Source organism: Myxocyprinus asiaticus, chromosome 18, assembly GCF_019703515.2.
Source record: "Myxocyprinus asiaticus isolate MX2 ecotype Aquarium Trade chromosome 18, UBuf_Myxa_2, whole genome shotgun sequence".
NCBI classification, from domain to species: domain Eukaryota; kingdom Metazoa; phylum Chordata; class Actinopteri; order Cypriniformes; family Catostomidae; genus Myxocyprinus; species Myxocyprinus asiaticus.
This window is the reverse complement of record NC_059361.1, coordinates 8,399,171-8,420,196: the sequence shown is the minus strand read 5'-3', so window position 1 is coordinate 8,420,196 and position 21,026 is coordinate 8,399,171. Positions and strand designations below refer to the sequence as shown.

Here is a 21,026-nt window from a genome sequence, read left to right as displayed (position 1 = left end):
GTTTTCCCCCGCCGTAGTTTCCACAAAGTTAAGACGCTTCCCAAACTTGTCCACCGTTTCTTGAAAAGTCTCTATAGACCGCCGAATTGGCACAAGTGATGACTTAATAAATGCACTCATATCTTCTTTGAGATATTCACGCCGTTTCTCCAGCTCCACAGTCAGCAAACTCGGGGAGAATTTCTCGTTGGTGCCTGAGGCCGCCACCATTTTCACTACTTTGCTGCTCAATGTAGCCTTTTTAGAATCTTGATAATTTTTTGTTTTTGAGGGAGGCATTTGACCTCAGTTTTAGGGAAAATATGAATACTGTGACCCCCGAATGGATAAATGACCAGCTATAAATGTCAGTTACAGCAGATTAAAGTAATTTAAGTTGAGGTTGATGGGAGGCTCGCACATACCGTCCGCTACCTAAATTGTCCAATTCGGAAGTCAATATTATGACATCTTAACACTTTTAGTGCATGACTTGTAACATTTTAATGTTAAAAACCTCATTTATTTGGGAGAACATTTAACTCGCTTTACATTTATGCATTTTGGAAGATGCTTTTATCCAAAGCGACATACAGTGCACTTATTACAGGGACAATCCACACCCGGAGCAACCTGGAGTTAAGTGCCTTGCTCAAGGACACAATGGTGGTGGTTGTGGGGATAGAACTGGCAACCTTCTGTTCTTTAGCCCACTACGCCACCACCACTCCTTTTAGCGCCACTCAGTGGATATTTCATCTCAAAACAGCCACGATATATGTAAGGAACCATGTAATATAATTTTGCAAAAATGTTGCCACAGTCATGTAAATTTCATGAGATTGTGTTGATTTTGGCAGATGAACTGTAATAGGTCATCCAGGTATTGTACGCATACAGAATATTTGAACACTGTGCACATAATACATTCAGCATACTACTTTTGTTACAAAAATAGTAGGTTGTTGTGATACATTAAGTGCATACAGCTGTCTCACTCAATGGAAACCTATCTAACTCACCCCCCCTTCAGTCCTGACAGGCAGATGTATGATCTGTCTGCTGAGAGCATAAACATGGTCTCTTACCTTGAGAGGTCTGGGTGCATATATATTTCTTGATCAAGGCATCTGTGGGTTGAGTGTAAAGGCTGAGGGCGTATTTCAAGGACTTCAGATCGGGACTCTTTTCCAGGAAAGTCTTCTTCAAACCATTTCCCCCTGCATGGAAATATTGCTGAACAGAGAAATAAACACGCTGGTTACTGGCCAACCTCAGTTTGAGGGCTGTCGATTTAATGCATTAAATCAGTGCAATTAATTATATATATATATAAAAAAACACGTTAAAAAATGTACTCAATTAATCAGGTCCCCTGACCATAATAAGGAACTGGAACATTTCAAGCTTGAAGTACCACCTGTTTTCAGCAGGGGGTAGTAAGCAAAACTCTAGCTGTATAGCCAACGTGCAGCTGTACAGACAACAAACTGCACTCAGGCTTGCTTGACACTAGTGACAGCACAAGGTGAGAACGTGTTTTTGCATTTAAACAAAGCTGGATGGAGCACAGTTCCAAATGTAAGGATCTCGAGATGTGTTTTTCTATGTTTTAAACTACGTTTAACTTGACACAGTGACTTAAATACTCTGCATTTATGATGCGATGCAGACATCACGCATGATGCATGTGTACACTGATGTGTCCTTAAAAAAGCACTTATAATAAATCTATCTAAAACAGATTGAGGAATTCGATTGCAAAATGTATTGTTGTGGACTGTATGATAGGCTTATGTTCAATAATATGAAAATAAACAATATACTGCCTTCAAAGGCAACTCTTTGTATTGTCTTATCAATGCTTTACTCTTCTGCATTGTAATTATCTGAATTATTATATTTATAATATATTATATTATTTTTTTATAATTATCTAAATATAACTTTTTATAATTATTTAATCATTATGTATTCAATTATTGTTAGTTAAGGGCCTTTCTCAGCAAATATTTATATATGCGATTAATTAATCAGCATATCATGTAATTAATTAGATTAAAAATGTGAATTGATTGACCGTCCTACTTTATGGTTAACATGCCAGGGACTTTATCTTCTAAGGGAAGGATGCCACTCAATGAATTTTCTTAGTAAAATAACATTTTTTAAAAAGTTTGTGTCCTTAATATTGTAATAGTGTTATACTGACACAACACACTTCAGCCATGACTATTCACAAAATAGCACAGCCTAGAGCGCATATTCGCTGAAGTATTGCACCACCATGTACACACAGTGAAAAATCAGTAATTCATTACAACAGAGCACATTAATTAAAACGTTGTTAATCAAAAGTTCTCAGTGGAGAGTCACCACAGGCTATGCTGAAGCAATTCTGTAAAATTCATAGCTACAAGTTATGCTAATTTAGTGAATACCAAGTTATTGTTGAGACATAAGATGGATAAAACAGCCGACATGTTCACCTCTTGTCAGCCGAGCACTATCAGATTGGGGTTAACAGAAACCCAGAGGAAATGGCAGAGTAAATGGCACACTGAGATATCTGATACGACTGCACATGGGTGTCTCTGACAGGTTGCCTTTTTATCAGCTCTGGTTTATTATTCCATTAGCATAAAGGACAATAAGAGAATGAACAGTGTGGATGGGCTGGTGATGTTTTCTGGTTTGCTTATTGTCTGCTATGATTAAGGCAAATACGATTTACTTTGAGGAATCAACTTCGCTGGTTCTGTTGAAAGGACATGTGTCATTTTGAAAGTTTACATTTACTTTTTCACTTTGACCACCTCTAATTCATTTTCCCTATTTCTCTACCTCATAATACTATATCAGGGCTGTCAATAGATGACTATAATTAGTCACGATTAGTCTCATGATTTTTGTAGTTAACACAACCCAAATGTATATACATATAAATCTCCTTTAGTGTTTTCTTTCTTTTTTTCTTTATTTTCTTACTCTCTTTCTTTCTTTCTTTCTTTCTTGATGTAGTTATCAGTGTGTTTTCTCATTTCAAAAAGAGTCATTTCACAGTTCCTCCAATTTAATTTTGTAAACAGCACTTTATCATCTCTTTATTTGCCTCTGGCTGCTGTGGCTTACACCTTGACTCTGATTTATCCGATGATGAATAATGACTTGCTGAGCTGATGTTATTTGTCTCTGCTGTATTGATTGGTCATGTGGAGCATCACTTTGGTAATTCAGAACAAATAATAAACAAGCTGCATCATTCACAACATTTGCTCAAACTCAGAGCAAAAGTTCTGTGGGCATATTAGAGACTAGAGTATCATGTATGGTTCCAAAAAGAGCACTGATCTTTTATATACTGATAATTTCAATTTTGGTTTTATAGAAATACTTGAAATGCAGTAGATTTCAAATGCATGCTCTTCCGGTGGCACATTATTTCAGCTGCATAATTCATAGAGCATTTTTACTAGCATGTATTCATTTTTGCAAGCTTTTGTAAAGGAATGTTTCGGATTCAACATAAGTTGAGCTCTATTAACAGCATTTGTGGAATTATGTCAATTACCACAGAAAATAATGTTGATAACTTTATTGAAATGGTTCAAAATAGTTTTTCTTAAATTGTGTTTACTAGTGGTTGGTAAAAATATTGATTTCCCGATGCATTGTGATTTAAATTTGAATGATCTCGATATTGATCCTTAAATCCCAAGATTGATATTTTACTCCATGCGCAGCCCTCTACAATGAAAGGAAACCACTTGCAATTGCAACCAAATTTCACACTATGCAACTAAAAAAAAAATTATATTTGGCAACTGGCTGGTAAATGTTTAGATTTCATTCTCCAGTAATTGTGTATTATAGCGGTGGAGTATTCAGCAGTGAGATCCTTTCACTGCGTGTTGAGAGTAAAAGTTTGTGTATGTATGCGTGTATTCATGTATACATTCCATGTAATGTGTAAAGATGAGATCCACACAACTCATTTGTCATTGAATAATTTCTCTTTCACAAAAAAAAAAAAAAAAAAAAAAAAATTTTTTTATTGTAATCACGCATTGCACAGATGAAGTAAAGCCGTACGGATCTCTCTATTTAACATGCGCTTACTTACAGACACTCTTTACAGAAATGCCAGTTTTCTTAAAGACACAGTGCCGGTTTTTAACACGTTCAACAAATCAATGTAAATGCTTGTAAATAATTATGCAACTGAACAATAAACATGTAACAAAATATAATATATGCAATATAATATCATATTTGTTGATTAAATACACGTATTAGTTTTTAAAAAAGCTAAAATGTGACCAAAATGATGAAAAATTAATCAAATATAATTTGTAAAATTAATATTTTGATTGATTCGAATAATATATTGAATCGAGAGCTTGTGAATTGGAATCAAATCAAACCAGGAAATCTGTGCCAATACCCAGCCCTAAAATAAGGCACTTGCAATGGAAGTAAATAAACATTAAATTACACACTGTTTAGAGTTTAGCCAAAAGACTTATTAGACTTATTGGTAACACCTTACAATAATGTTGTATTAGTTAACACTATAGTTACCATAAACAAACAGTGAACAATACTTTTACAGCATTTTTTAAACTTGGTGTTAATTTTCTAATTTCTACTTATATAATACAGCTGTATTCATTAACATTATTTAATTTACAATATTATGATTATGAATTAGCAATGAACAATTCTATATTTCTAAATTAATTTTAACCAAGTTTAAAAACCATTATTATGAAGACTGGGATAAGAATACTGTGAAGTTATATCCAGTCTTTCAACTTCAATGCCATTATAACGTAACGTCAGTAAACCTCGTAATTGTAGCACAATACGCACAACAATAACAGCAAGGGATGTGACAATTATCTACAAAGTACTATTTACATTGATCAAAATTCACCCAGAAGAGTTACATAGGTAACGCATAAACAGAAGTTCCATCTAGAAAAATAGTCCAACCTCAAAGGGACATTTTTTTACAGGACAACTTTACATTTACAGATTTAGCAGACGCTTTTATCAAAAGCAACTTACAGTGTACTTATTACAGGGTCAGTACCCCCAGAGCAACCTGGATTTAAGTGCCTTGCTCAAGCATGCAATGGTGGTAGCTGTGGGAATCGAACCAGCAACCTTCTGGTTACCAGTTATGTGCTTTAGCCCACTACGCCACCACCATTCACACAGCTTTACAGCTTAAAAAATAAACAGGTCTTTACAGAATAATGCATGTACGTCCGTGCTTTTGACAGTACGAGCTTCAAGTTTCTGCTTTGAAACCCTCTGGAATAGTGGCCTGGTTTACTTCCATTGTAAGTGCAAGTTGTAGGTGTAAAGAGGATTTTAATTAAAACAAAACAACAACAAAACTAAAAAAAAAAAAAAAAAAAATCAACAACTAAGGGACGAGTCAAAATGATTTTCTGTGGCAAATGACATTATGCCACAAATGCTGTCAACAGAGTTTAACTTGTATAGAACCAAAACATTCCTTTAAGGCTTTTAATAAAAACAGTTGAAGACAACAAAACAGATATCAACACAACACTTCTCACATATTAATGATCATTCTTGTTAATCAATGCAGATGTCTTTTCTATCTTTGCCACCTCAGTCAAATGATCCTGTGGCAATATGTAACTCAAGGCTTTTGTTAATCTTTTGTTAATTTGCATCTGTCCTGAATACTGATGAGCAAAACTCCAACTCCATGATGAATCTAAACAGGGAGTGGCACGTGTTTGGAATCCTTGGAGATGATGGAATCAATAAAATATCTGATGTTGCATTTAAGCATGTTGAGCACACATATGACTTCACCACGCTTCAAGACAATCAGCATTCTAATCATACCTGTGTGTGAATGTGTGTGTATATGTGATGTAGGGATGACAGACTGTGTTAGTGTAGTCATACAATACCTTAATAAAGGTCAGACCTTAGTTTGAGTTGATTTTAATTGACAAAACATGTGGACTCTGAATTTAAAAGGTAGCTGCTTTGCTATCCAGTCAGTCAGTGATGCAGCAGATGGCTTTTTTATTTGAAAACTGGTTCTAGATTGCCTTCGAAGGCACCATAATATCATGTCTAATGATCTAAAATTTCAAGTGAGCTTTAGAGATTTGATCTTGTTTTGAGGGTCAGGGGGAAAAGTAGAGTTTTGGCAATAGTCTGGTCCACTTTGCAGCTTATTCTGTCCAGTAACAGTACACTTAGACAGGGCTAACATGCAAAGTGACCAACCACAGTTTGCTTTGATATTTATGATTTTGGAAAGCTCTTGCCTTTTTCATGTGGGATATGGAGTGGATAGTACATGAAAAAAGTCCATGAGTGTGACACCTATAGCTGAGTTGAGATAAAAACTGAGCAAAGTGGAGAGAATCAGAACAGAAAAAGAGAAGGAGAGAGACAGAGAGAGATTGTGACAGATACCTTGATGGTGGGCAGCACTAAATCCATGGCAGCACACTGCCGAGGACTCAGACTCCGAGCGTCCTCCCGGATCACATGCTCCTGAGAGAAAGAGAGGAGTGAGAGACAGTCATTTACTGTGTTGATAACAATCAAATACACTTTAACATTAAAATGCATTAATTAGTGGCATAGTTATACTAAATCTTTTTTGATAGAAATAATGTTTTTTTTTTTTTTTTTTTTAAGAATCTTCATGCAGGTCTTTTTGATACAACAACAGTTCATACTGACCAAAGCATCCTCCAAAAAGTACTAAAAGGCACAATAAAAAGTTGTGCAAAAAAACTTGTGCAATATACATTTCAAGTCTTTTGAAGCCATACGATAACTTTGTGTGAGGAACGCCCAAAATTGTAGTCATTATTGCCTGAAAACCTTGTCCTCAGCCGTAGTTCTGAAATCATGTGGTCCGAAAATGAGGATTCATTGACCTTGTTTACATGGACACCAGAAAGCCGTTTATTAGGAGAAAGCTGCTTTAGACTCGAAATCGGCATATGCATTTATATGCGCTGTGTTAGCAACTTTCTCTTTACTCCTGTACACATGCAATCTGTATGCAGCATTCTTCAAAGCAATGTAATTTCCTCGCAACGCTTGTGCAACTAACAAACATTGCATTTGAGGAAGACTTCGCTATTTTATTCTCTGTTGCTTCGCTTTATTCCCAGATATTCCAGAGTTGTTGCTGTGTTTGTTTCCTTAACTTTCCATTGCGACCTGCAGCGGAATTGCGGTGCAATAGTGGAGTTTTCCTCTTACATAAAACTCTGGGATTCCCCTGATGTACTTCAGGGCATATGCACAGAAGTGAGGAACAGTTTTATTATTTTAAATTTATGTGAATTCTTTCTGCTGTGTTTACTTGTTTGATATGATGTATCGCCCCATCCTATGACAGTAGTTATCCGGTCTGTTCCATGCACATGCACACTCTTCAAAAACCTGTAAGAACGCCGCTAATGCAATTGCATGGCCATATAAGCCTCGTTCTCCAGGAGAAACCAGGGTGTGTTAAACTACTTTCTCTTAATCCCTTAAACGCAGTAAGGAAAACGGCGTTCTCGTTTACATACATTTCAGAACGCGGCTTTCTGAAAAACCCCAGGAATAAACCGTTTTTAAGTGCATATATAAAAGTGGTCACTGTCTTTATTCAAAATACATTTTCTTATTTCTTTCTTTTGATTTTAGAGTGAAATATGACTGACAGGTTTTGTAAGATTCACCCAAGCAAAGCTCATTAAAACCAAAAGACAATTACCCTAAGAAAAAATACAGTCCTTACTGTGATTCAAGAAGGTGATTCAGGCAGTGACACTTTAATTTAATTTAATCTTACAGGTCAATGGTTGAGTAAAATTCAGTTCAAATACGAGTTACATTGATAACAGGATGGCAATGTGAACATTAAACTCATACCAAATCAGTGTAAATTCATCTGTGTGTCTTTGTGGAAATATTAACTTTTGGATTGATGTTGGACTGGACAGTACTAATTTAATACTGTCTAGTCTAATTACAAACAGACTATTTTACTTAGTACTTGTGTATGCTTATTAAAGTATCACGTAATTTGCAACTTGCTTACATCAAACTCCAGTCGAGTTTTTGCCTACAGTATGAAGAGTAATCTAATTTAGTCACTTGTGAGGTTCCATCCAGGTTGGAATGCTGCCTTAGAAGGCAGTTACCAATGTAGGCCGTAGGCTGAACGGCAGCTCACTAGATTTTGGAAGAGAGCCATAGAAATGAACCTATCTAACATAGTATAGTTAGTCCAGTGCAGAGTACAGAAACCATAATAAGACATTTTGAGGTAAAGGTGCAATTGACCAGAGCTGTTTCAATGCATATAAAATGAAAATGAGAGGAAAATTAGATGAGAATATCAGCCTCTGGACTGTATAATCACGGGAAGCCCTCAATCTATCCGCCACACCTGCTCAGATCCAAAGCGCTCATCTTTCTCTGGACACAAACTCAGCAGCAGGGAGCAGGGAGCAGATCTCTCATACCATTGTAGAATTTTCCAGCACTATTTCAGTGAGATGGTAATCATGTTAACGTATAACCAGGCAGCAATCGTAGACTCTGACGGAAAGCTACAAAGAATTGGCGGGGGCTGGAAACCATTTCCACAGCAAACACAGCAAAACGAGAGCTACATGAAAGAGCCCTGAGCCCCGCTGTAATATCTCAGGGAGGATTTCTACTCCTCTGAGTTCAGCCAGAAAGAGTGTTGCTTTCTAAATCTGACATATATCAAAACATGCTGTCAGTCATAGACTGTTTGTCTTTCCCTCCATCTGCCAGAATTTAAGACAACAATTTAAATTAAACATACTGTACCTTTCTCCCACCTGATAAACACTCGTATTCAGAGGCTTGTTTATTAAACCAATATCCTGCCATTTTGGGGGTAATGTTCACAGATGCTTACAGGAATAGTTCAATAGTTCAAAACTGAAAATTATTCACTCATTATTCACTCACCCTCACTATGGTAGTTTTCCATGGAACACAAAAGGAGATGCTTTAAGAATCACTGGTCAAGAATCATTGACAGTTCATTGGTCGGAGAAGGACCATAGAAGTAGTCCATACAACTCGTGCACTATATTCCAAGTCTATATTCCAAGTCTTCTGAAGACATACAGTAGCTTTGTGTGAGGAACAGACCAAAATGTACGTTTTTATACACAAATAATCTTCCCCTTTGCTGCAGCTTTTAAATCTCATTTTCTTTTACTCAAACTGGTGCATCAAATTTGCTTATGGCATATGCAAGAACCAGTGTCGCTTAATGTCAGTGAATGACTTGAACATTGGCAGAAATGAGATTTGGCAGAGGGGAAGATTATTAGTGTATAACAGCTTAAATTTCAGCCTGTTTTTTTAAACAAAACAACCGTATGACTTCAGAAGACTTAGAATATAGCGCATAAGTCATATCGGCTACTTTTATAGTGCTTTTCAGTCCTCTTTGGAGCTTGACAGATGTGGTTACTATGAACTGCCCTTGTATGCATGAACAACATGAGTAATTACTGTAAATAGTGACAGAATTTTCATTTTGATTGAAATAATGGTTTAAAAATGAAACATGACACTTTCGGCCTATTACTTTACTTACTGTAGATTACGAAATAAAATACTCACCTTCAGCTTGGAGAGTTGACCCAAGTCCTTTGCAGCACTGAAGATCATCTGAGCTCCTTGCTGTTAAACAAAAGCACAAAACAAAGAGTTTAAAAGTATTTCACTCACGCAGGAATGAGCAGTCTTCAGAGACATGTTGTTCAGTGAGTGAAACAGAGATTGTTTAGTATGTTTGGCAGTCGGGACTTTGGGTGCTGATTCAGCTTCTTAAGGAAATAGACAGGAAGCTCCTGCAGGAACATTCTGTTTACTCCCAACACAAACTGTCCCCTAGACACTACAGATTGTTATCATCACCCATACCATATTTTAACATTTAATTTATGTGGTGAATTTTGACTCTTTACTTGACTCGTGTTTTTTGAGAGTATTCATGGCTTGACAAAAAAAATTAAAATAAAAAAAATAAAAAAGACATCCAGTTACCACTTCTCTTTTGGTGAATTTTGACTTGACTGTAATGTTTATTTATTATTATTGTATTTTTTTGGTGTGTCTATTAGAATATAAGCATATTTATGGCTTGACAAAAATGAATGAATGAATAAATAAATAAATAAAATTGTTTAAAAAAATATTTAGAGTGACATTAAATTAAATAAAAACATTAAGTTATCATGTTGTGTCTACCATACCATATTTAATTTATTTTGGTGAATTTCAACTTTTTACTTGTAAAAGAGTGGTAGTGTTTTTTTTTTTGTTTGTTTGTTTTTTTTTTGGTACCTTTAAAAAGCATTCCTCCTTCAAGATTCCTTTTCCACAAAATAACACTTTGTATAAGCTCCGACACCCTTTTCAATCTGTGTATTCTAAGGCCACAAGCTGATCCCCTGCATGTTGTCTCCATTGTCTCCAACATTTCAACAACCTTCTGTTAGGAGCAGATGTAGAGGATATGGCGTGTGTGTGTTTGGCTGAGAGAGAGGTGTTACACTCACTGTCTGATCTGACAGTGGAGGAAGAATGATCTGTTGCTCAATAGTGTTGAGGACAATTTTCCACAGCTCCTTCAGAACTCGTTTAAGAACCGTCTTCTCGCAGATCTTAGCAAACAGAATCAAGCTGGAGAGAAGAGAAAAATAATTTCAGGGGATTAAATATGATCACATCCAGAATCGTGGCATCTGTTGATACCAGTCTGTCAAAAGTTTGGACACACTTGATTGAAGTTATGTTTCTCGTGACCTTAAAAACCTTTTGATATAAAGGTTTTCATAGCTGTTATCTAGACAAAGTGGGTACTATTAAGAAGCTCAAATATAAGAAAGTTTTGATTTGTTTTTGGTCACTAAATAATTCCCATACATCCATATGTGTTATTTTTTCATAGCTTTAATGATGTTACTATTATTCTAAAATAGGGAAGATAATAATACTTAAGAATGAGTAGATGTGTCCACACTTTTAACAGGTAGGGTGGGATTTTCTTACTTCTTGTCCAGGAGGTCCATGAGTGGTCTCAGGACAGTTTCTGCATCCATGGCAGCATTGCTCTTGTTTCCTGGATTTCCTTTTATCTGCACCAGCTCCTGGTTCATTTGTTTGATGCAGTCCTCAATGACCGGCTTAAAACTGTGGATTTATAAACAATCAGTTTGAAAATATAACATTATGAGCATCATATAAACACATATTGTTGGTTTTATTTTAAGAAGAGTATAATATCAGCTAATCTGCATGTCTCTGCTATTTGATGTCTTGAAAGTCAACATGGAAACATAATTCATTTCCTTCATAAATGTTGCTGGTCTTATTGTGCATGATTCATCAGTGCTCTTTATATCTGAAGAAAAAATTTGTTTTGTTTTACTTCGTTAAAATGTAATTCCTTTCTGCCACTGACACAATTTTTCTTTTCTGCTGACGTAAACAAGATCACATTAATGTGGAAATATATTAACAAATAATATCATTGCCTAATACCCACAATCCTACATTATTTCCTGCTGAATATTCTGTTTCACCTGGAAATCTGTCACATGACAGAAGTTAAATATGTTGCAAATGTACAGTATTTTCATGTTGTCTATATACACAATATTTTAACATTGTGTTTCTTTTGACAAATTTCTACATCCACTACCAATTTTTTTTCTTCATATGTGCATTAAAATAACACATGTCCATATTTAGATCCATTTCCCTCATTTCGTAATAGTTCACCTGGAGCCGAAGACCCCGCTGAGCTTGTCCAGCACTGTGTTCAGTTTATTCTGCAGTTCTTTTAGTAGATCACTGGCTTCAGCATCCAGCTAAAGGAGAGAGACAGAACCATTGTCACTGACTGACCATTACACACTAGCTATGACACAAACTACTGGAGTCATATGGAATTATTTTATGCAGCCTTTATGTGCTTTTCGGACCTTCAAAGTTCTGGCCACCATTCACTTACATTGTATGCACCTACAGAGCTGAGATATTTTTTTCTAAAAAGAAAGTCATACACATTAGGGATGGCATGAGGGTGATTAAATGATTAGAGAATTTTAATTTTTGGGGTGACCTATCCCTTTAAATATATATATATATATATATATATATATATATATATATATATATATATATATATATATATATATATATATATATAAAATATCATTCAGTTTCAGACTAATTTGCTACTCTACAGAAGCTCAAACCGGTCCCAAATCATCTAAATAATCCCATTGTAATAGGGAGAATTTACTGTATAATTGTATATATATATATATATATATATATATATATGTGTGTAAAAAAACTAAGAAATATTAATGGCCAGGAAATTTTCTCAATTCAATAGATATACATTTTGGACCCTGGTTCATCTATACATGGCTCAGATAGAGCTTTTTTGTGGTTTTGTTTTTAAACAGGTTCAGAAGACACTTCAAGACAGGCCAGAACTACGTAGCTGATAGCTTTGTCTTCAATTACATGTTTTGGTGATTTTATCTGGCGTTTCACAGCAAGCTTTCAGTCAAGCGTGCAACTGTTGAAAAGGTCTTGACGGAGGAATCGCTTGACTAATGGAGACTGCAAATTCAATACAAGCCTCTCGCCACATTAGAGCAGATGAGCCAATGAGACGCAGGTGTTCTGCATTCAAATGTATCCGTGGTGCCTGTGGCTGCATCCGAAAGCTAAACATTTGGGTATGGAGGCTTTTCCTACTGACAGCCTTCCAAGGAACCATAACGTCATGTCCAGGCCTATACGGAATCTGCATGTGCAGAACTCAGCAGAAAACTGTCTCATCCATCATTCATAACAGTTGTACGCACTCCCCACCCCTTGCATGTTTACTACATATTTTAGCTAATGTCATGAAGCTTTCAGCTACCAATAAGAGTGTAGTACTCTCAGCTCCATTTAATGCATTTTAATATGTTTAAATGCTTTTCGCAGAATTCTGCAGATTTTCCCTCCAAATCAGCACAGAATAGACCAAAAGTCTGTCGATTCAGTCTAGGCGTGGTCAAGTCTAATAATCTAAAACAAATTCCAATGAGCTTTAGATATAACCAAGCAAGTATTTGGTAATGACAATACTTATCTATTCACTAAAAGTTTAGTCATAAGTTGAAAAATGAAAGACAGGACATTCATAATTACCAATCATTGCTTTCAAGAGCTCCTTCGGTTGCCATTTTGATCAACCAACTACCGAATCGCACACCACAAGCATTGAATGACACATCTATGCTGTCTTCAAAAACTGACCAAATTAATTTGCCGAAGTGTAACAAAAGGTGTCCTTGTGGAAATACCTTCAGAACGCATCAAACAACCTCCTGGAATCTGAACTGTCAACATTCATCCCAAATTTATGTTAATTATATATTCAAAAGGGAGAACTGAAAAAGGTCTAAAAACATTTCTTGAGCTTGCCTTATAAATGATGACTGGCAACATCCGAAAAGCCAAATTACTACAGAACAGGAAAGTAAGCACTGTTGATGTCTGAAAACACAGACCATTAAATAACATCTTCAAACCAAGACTTTACTGTACATACAAACTATACCCGCCGAAAACAGTAAATAGAATAACCATAGAACAACCAACTTCACCTGTATTCCACTGGCCAAACAAAATAGGTAGTGCCACGTCGAACTCACGCCACTGGTTGAGCCAAAAGTTGACAGGGCGCTCAAACAAACATACAATGAATTTGAACACCATGCCAAAGAGTCACAGTGTTAAGGAAGTGAACCTATGAATGGCTTGCTAATAGCTGAAAAAGTATTTTAAAGCCATCTTTAAGATGAACCACAAAATATTGCTTCCACCCAATAGTGTGTGTAGTAGTTGTATTTTGTTCTTGTTTAACACCATAGCTGTGCTCATGTGAGGCAGGCAGTGCATGTATCTGGGAATGGATGGCTGACTTGCGAATTGTAACAGTGTTTATAGCTCTCAGTAAGCAGACGGGTGACCTGATCCATCAATATCAGCAGCTGGCTGCTGCGCATGCATGACATCTCATCAGAGTAATGGACACCAGAGGAGAACTCTGACACAGACAGAGCAGCATGAGAAAATATTCAGTGATACAGCCAGTGATATCATATGATGCAGGTAATTCTGATTGATAACATAAATGCAACAGATGCCTTGTAAAGAATCACTTTAAAGCAGTTTATTAGTGCAACCTTTGTAAAAAATACTGATCAGTTGTAAACACTAATCTATTGGGGTGAATCTAACAAAACCATGTCAAATACATGCACGGGTCTTATTTCACCCCAAAATCTAAAAGGAAGAAATTAAAAAATAAAAAATAAAAAATAAATACTTTGCATAAAAAAAAAAGGAAAAAAAAGAAAAGAAGTGATGCCTATTTTTAGGACCATTAAGATTTTTACTTGACATTATATTGTTACGACAATTAAACACATTTCCCCCCCAAATTTTCAAGACTTTACATTAAGTTTCCATTTTTTTTACATTAGTAAATGCATTAGGTACCAGGAACTAACAATTAACCATATTTTTTTAACTCATTAATGTTAATATTCATTGTTCATGTTAGTTTATAATGCATTAAATAATGTTAACATATGCAACTTTTAATTTTCTTATATATTTCATATCAAGATATATATTTGTTTTATATGATTTTGAGGTGAAAAGTAACCTGGACATGGTTTCATGAGATTCACCCATTGAACAAGAGAGAGGAGAACCTGATGTCAAACAAAAATATTATTTGAGCAAAATAATAATTCATTATATAGCAATAACAAGAGAAATTTGTGCTAAATACTAGTCTAATACCACATTAAGAGGTTAAGAATATTAACATTGTTAAGTCATAACCAAGTTCATCATATCTCAATTAGATTTTTAATTAGGGAATCATGATGTGAAATATTACAAAAGATTATTCGTGTATATTGCATCTGTGGTCTGCCTCCTATATTTAATTGGTCTCTGTAATAAAGTGAGGCAGATAACAGAAGCTTTGAGGCGATCAGAGAGGAAGAATTCTCAAGAGCTTCCTTTACACTGCAGCCCATCAACGCCCCGTTACACCATGAGGTGCCACGTTGAAATGACGGACGGTGATGCAAACTCTCTGCTATCACAGCTAACTTTGACATCCGCAATTAATTTTTCCTGGACAGTTTGGGATCTTTTATTTATAATTCCATGATAACGAGGCACTGTAATTACATTTTTCTTTCAGTTTGCTAATTGCTTTGGGAACTGTGGCGCTGCCAGAGCTGAGCAGGGTTATATTTGGAGTGTTTCACTTTAGCTTCCTCAGAAGAAATTGGAGATTCATAAAGCAAGTGGAATTCATAAATTAGTCGCACTTTCTAACAGCTGGACTCCTTTTTTATGCACTGTAGCCTATAGCTTTAATTTCACCAGAGGTAAGATACACTATATGGCCAAAAGTTTTTGGACACCCCCTTCTAATTAACAAATTTGGTTACTCCATTAAATCCAGTAAAGAAATATCTTAATGTTTCTTTATGTAATGGCTTGGGCTTTATGTGCTTCCAAATTTGTGGCAACTGTTTGGGGATAGCCCTTTTCTGTTCCAGCATGACAATGCCCCTGTGAACAAAGTGAGGTCTATAAAGAAATGGTTTACTGTGTCTGGCGTGGAAGAAATTGACTGGCCTGTACAAAGCCCAGACCTGAACCCCACTGATCACTTTTGGGATGAACTGGAACAGCAGCTGTAAGTCAGGCCCCATCCACCCACATCAGTTCCTGACCTCACTGATAGCCTTGTGTCTGAATGAGTGCAAATCCCTACATGTTATTACATACAGTATAGTGGAAAGCCTTCCCAAAAGAGTGGAAGCTGTTATTACAGCAAAGGGGGAAATTGATGCCTAAGGTTTTGAAATCAAATGTTCATCAAGCACATATGGTGTCCACAAAATTTGGCCATATAGTGTATATAACCTTAAACTGATACTGTAGGTCTCTGTGCACCTACATATGTTATTATCCTTTATTAATCTAAAACTAGATTTTAAATTACTTTGAAGATGGATAAAAAAAAATAAATAAATAGCCTGTGAAAGAATTCACACTATAGTAAAGGTGATTAATATAACTATTGTTGTGGTTTTAGAGCTACCTAGAAACCAGACAGATGTCAAAGGAGTAAAGTCTAGACTAAACTTTGGAATAAAGGCGCAAATCCCATTAATTTTTTTTTCCATTGTGGAACTGATTATCAGCGATAAATTATAAATCTTTAAAACAGACTGACCATGAGCTCTGAGGTTGTTAAACGAAAGTATATGCTTCTGTTTAAGCCAATAGTCTGCATTAATTCAACTTCATTTGAAAATAAATAAATGAATATTTAATAGCGGAATTTGTGGTGAATAACTACACTACCCATGATCCAGCAGAGAAAGATCCACCATTCAGAAAATCGTGTCAAACAAGGCATGCCAAAAGAGCTATGCAGTGACCGCTTAGGCCACTCCCAGAAGGGGGTCTACACCCTCAAACTACTTATATATTTGTATATATCAGAATATATTGCAATATTGTTTCTATACTTATAATCAACAACTTTAAATCATAAGTTTTATACTTTTCCATCATTTTTAATTTGCTTACATCATTCGCAGTGCATCATGAGATTGTAGTTCATTCCCTCATTGAAGACTTTGAAGGGATAGTTCACCCAAAAATGAAAATTCTCTCATCATTTACTCACCCTCATGTCATCCCAGATGTGTATGACTTTCTTTCTTCTGCTGAACACAAACAAAGATTTTTAGAAGAATATTTCAGCTCTGCTAATGAATGGTGGCCAGAACTTTAAAGATCCAAAAAGTATATAAATGCAGCATAAAAGTAATCTATAAGACTCCAGACAAATCCATGTCTGCAGAAACGATGATAGGTGTGGGTGAGAAAAAGATCAATATTTAAGTCCTTTTTTTTTTTTTACTATATATTTTCCATTTTCACTTTTACTTCCACATTCTTCTTCTTTTGTTTTTGGCGATTCGCATTTGTCATGCGTATTGCCACCTCCTGGGCAGGGAGGAGATTTAATAGTATAGAAATGACTCACCCGCACCATACCACCTCTGAAGATATGGATTTAATTGCTTGCATTGTATGGACCTACAGAGCTGAGATATTCTTCTAAAAATCTTCGTTTGTGTTCAGCAGAAGAAAGAAAGTCATACACATCTGGGATGGCATGAGGGCGAATCATTAAATAATGTAAATTTTTGGGTGAACTATCCCTTTAAATACACAGTCTTGTACCTTTGTCTTTTTGTCCAATTTTCAAATAATTTTGTTGCTTCAAATCAAAGTTTGTAATGTTGTGATTCACATCAGAGCTGGTTGGATTGGTTCATGGCTTAGAACTCTTTTAAGAAGGATTTTATCACTATGGAAAAAATGAATGGGAAAAATACTTGAAAATACTGAAAAAAGACGGCTGAAAAAGTGGGTGGACATTGTTGCACTCTATTGGGGTGTAATTTTGTTCTGCCAGCAAGGAAGATTTTGATTAAAGCAAGAAGTTTTTGACTTTGTCTCAGGAATGAAACACCAGGATCAAACCACTAAACAACAGTCTGCTGGTACCAAAATAATCTACTGAAAAATAAGTATCCCTGTGAGGTTTCATGGCAAAAACTTGAGTAGGTGCAGCATGCTCTTGAGGAAGTAAGAGTGATGTGAGGTGAGTTTCAATGGCAGTGAGAAGTCACGTGCTGCTCAAACTGGTAGAACTGGTCAACTGGGATGCATTAAGAATGTACACTGCAGCCAGAATATTAAACCAGAGTTCACAGAAAATTCTGTCATCACTTACTCAACCACATGTCGTTCTAAATCCATATGACTTTCTTCTGTGGAACACAAACAGAGAATTTTGTTTGAATGTTAACCTCAATCAACATTCACATTCATCTTTTTTCCATACAATAAAAGTGAATGGTGACTGACACTGAACATTCTGCCTTACATCTCATATGTTCCTCAGAAGAAAGTCATACGGGTTTGAAACAACATGAGGGTGAATAAATGATGACAGAATTTTCATTTCTGGGTGAATTATTCCTTTAAGACTATAAAATGCCTAGTGTCTGGCTGAAGAACATTGGTCTTGGAGTGACGGTAGAGGAAACCAGTCCACACACCTTGCAGAAGACCACAGCGCCTTCCTCATGGTGCAAGACCCAGAGGAGACGGGGACAAGACAAGAAAGAAGGAAAACAGGAAACAGGACTCAAGACATTTTCAAGACATAGTTAGAGACGTTTATCACATTTAGAAAAAAGAGAAAGGAACACATATGCAAAATTCACGTGGGGATGTTACAGCAAGGGAAAAACCAGTTCTAGAATTTAGCTCACACAGACAGATAAAATGTTTGAGGGAGAACATTGTTCTGGTTTAGGCCCAAGACATACTCATAAACATGGGTAAGGTAACTGACCTGTTTTCCTCCCATGGACTCAAACATCTTCTCCAGTTGAACTCTGAGCTGTTGGATGTTGTTCAGGAGGATACAGGGCTGTCGGGGAAGAGAGAAAGACAGACAAAATATGTTATGATTGATTAATTGATTTCCTTTACAGATACATGCAATCTTCAAAAATCTCCGCCCTTCCTAATACATGGAGATATTTGTTGAAGAAGAGTTCTTTAAAGATATACAATACTGTACACACAAGCAGTGATTCGTTCAGATGTTGATGGCGGCGGTGAACCCTCGAGCCATGCACGTTGCAGATGCCGCGATGAGTTTGCATATCTTACGTTCACCAATGGCAGTAAATCTGAATTTCATTATGTGAAATCGATGCCTTCATCTCTCCACAGCAATGTCAGAATAATACAACAGAAAACAGTTGTACTGATTCAAACACTCATTCTCTTTTGAAAATGCCTGTTATTACATCGAGCATTCATTTGGTTTTTGTTCACAGTGTTAGTTCGAAAAGTTAATTGATGACTGGTTTGCTTGTGTTAGCCAAAAGCTGTCAGAATCTTTCTCCAAAACTTGATAAAAATCACACATATTTACCATCATACACAATATCAAAAATCCACACCAGCAAACATGATCCCATATTCCACTTGAAGGTTGTTAAAAGGACATGATCAGATTCTATGACATATGGTCAATTTTTTTTTTAACATAGATGAAACAGTTTCATTTTTCAACATTTCAAGTAGTCAGAGTACCCCAAATGTAAGAATCATCCATAAATAATGCATCATAAAAGTATCCTTATGCATAATGCTTCCTCACAATACCTACAGTAATACACCTTATAATCAGTTTAATAATTTACATGTTAATAACCTTAACCACTTTCATAAAACCTAATCATACATACTCTCTCTCTCTCTCTCTCTCTCTCTCTCTATATATATATATAAGAACAGCTTTCAACAGCTTTTATTTTCAGCAAACTGAACGTGTAAATATTTGTATGAACATAAAAAGATTCAACAACTAAGACACAAACTGAACAAGTTTCACAGACATGTGACTAACAGAAATTGAATAATGTGTCCCTGAACAAAGGGGGGTGGGGGCTTCACAGTCAGTATCTGGTGTGGTGACCAGCTGCATTAAGTACTGCAGTGCATCTCCTCCTCATGGAGTGCACCAGATTTGCCAGTTCTTGCTGTGAGATGTTACCCCACTCTTCCACCAAGGCACTTGCAAGTTCCCGAACATTTCTTGGGGGAAAGGCCCTAGCCCTCACCCTCCGATCCAACAGGTCCCAGACGTGCTCAATGGGATTGAGATCCGGGCTCTTCTCTGGCCATGGCAGAACACTGACATTCCGGTCTTGCAGGAAATCATGCACAGAACGAGCAGTATGGCTGGTGGCATTGTTATGCTGGAGGGTCATGTCAGGATGAGTGTCACAGCATCCACAGGGTACCACATGAGAGAGGAGGACGTCTTCATTGTAACGCACAGCATTGAGATTGCCTGCAATAACAACAAGCTCAGTCCGAGGATGCTGTGACACACCGCCCCAGACCATGACGGACCCTCCACCTCCAAATCGATCCCGCCCCAGAGTACAGGCCTCGGTGTAACGCTCATTCCTTCGGCAATAAGCGCGAGTCCGACCATCACCCCTGGTGAGACAAAACCACGACTCGTCAGTGAAGAGCACTTTTTGCCAGTCCTGTCTGGTCCAGCGAATGTGGGTTTGTGCCCATAGGCGACATTGTTGCCGGTGATGTCTGGTAAGGACCTGCCTTACAACAGGCCTACAAGCCCTCAGTCCAGCCTCTCTCAGCCTATTGCAGACAGTCTTGGCACTGATGGAGGGATTGTGCATTCCTGGTGTAACTCGGGCAGTTGTTGTTGCCATCCTGTACCTGTCCCGCAGGTGTGATATTCGGATGTACCGATCCTGTGCAGGTGTTGTTACACGTGGTCTGCCACTGCAAGGACAATCAGCTGTCCTTCCTGTCTCCCTGTACTGCTGTCTTTGGTGTCTCACAGTAAGGACATAGCAATTTATTGCCCTGGCCACGTCTGCAGTCCTCATGCCTCCATGCAGCATGCCTAAGGCACATTCACGCAGATGAGCAGGGACCCTGGGCATCTTTCAGAGTCAGTAGAAAGGTCTCTTTAGTGTCCAAAATTTTTATAACTGTGACCTCAATTGCCTACCATCTGTAAGCTAGTGTCTTAACGACCGTTCCACAGGTGCATGTTCATTAATTGTTTATGGTTCATTGAACAAGCATGGAAAACATTGTTTAAACTCTTTACAATAAAGATCTGTAAAGTTATTTGGATTTTTACAAAATTATCTTTAAAATACAGTGTCCTGAAAAAGGGACGCTTCTTTTTTTGCTGAGTTTATATACTTTTAAGAGTATAGTGGATGTGTAGCTCA

At 36.7% G+C, this 21,026-nt stretch overlaps 1 protein-coding gene across 1 annotated transcript in view; it reads right to left on the bottom strand.

Moving 5' to 3' along the window:
• The window catches only part of LOC127456024 (protein unc-13 homolog C-like), a 179,410-nt gene that overhangs the window by 13,355 nt on the left and 145,029 nt on the right, over positions 1-21,026 (bottom strand). Inside the window, exons 22-29 of the mRNA XM_051724298.1 lie at positions 18,587-18,664; positions 18,288-18,311; positions 11,824-11,912; positions 11,092-11,232; positions 10,599-10,722; positions 9,658-9,717; positions 6,454-6,534; positions 1,068-1,215 (exon numbers count right to left, since the gene is read on the bottom strand). Coding sequence (XP_051580258.1) covers positions 1,068-1,215; positions 6,454-6,534; positions 9,658-9,717; positions 10,599-10,722; positions 11,092-11,232; positions 11,824-11,912; positions 18,288-18,311; positions 18,587-18,664 — 745 coding nt within the window. The remainder of the gene's footprint in view (positions 1-1,067; positions 1,216-6,453; positions 6,535-9,657; positions 9,718-10,598; positions 10,723-11,091; positions 11,233-11,823; positions 11,913-18,287; positions 18,312-18,586; positions 18,665-21,026) is intronic.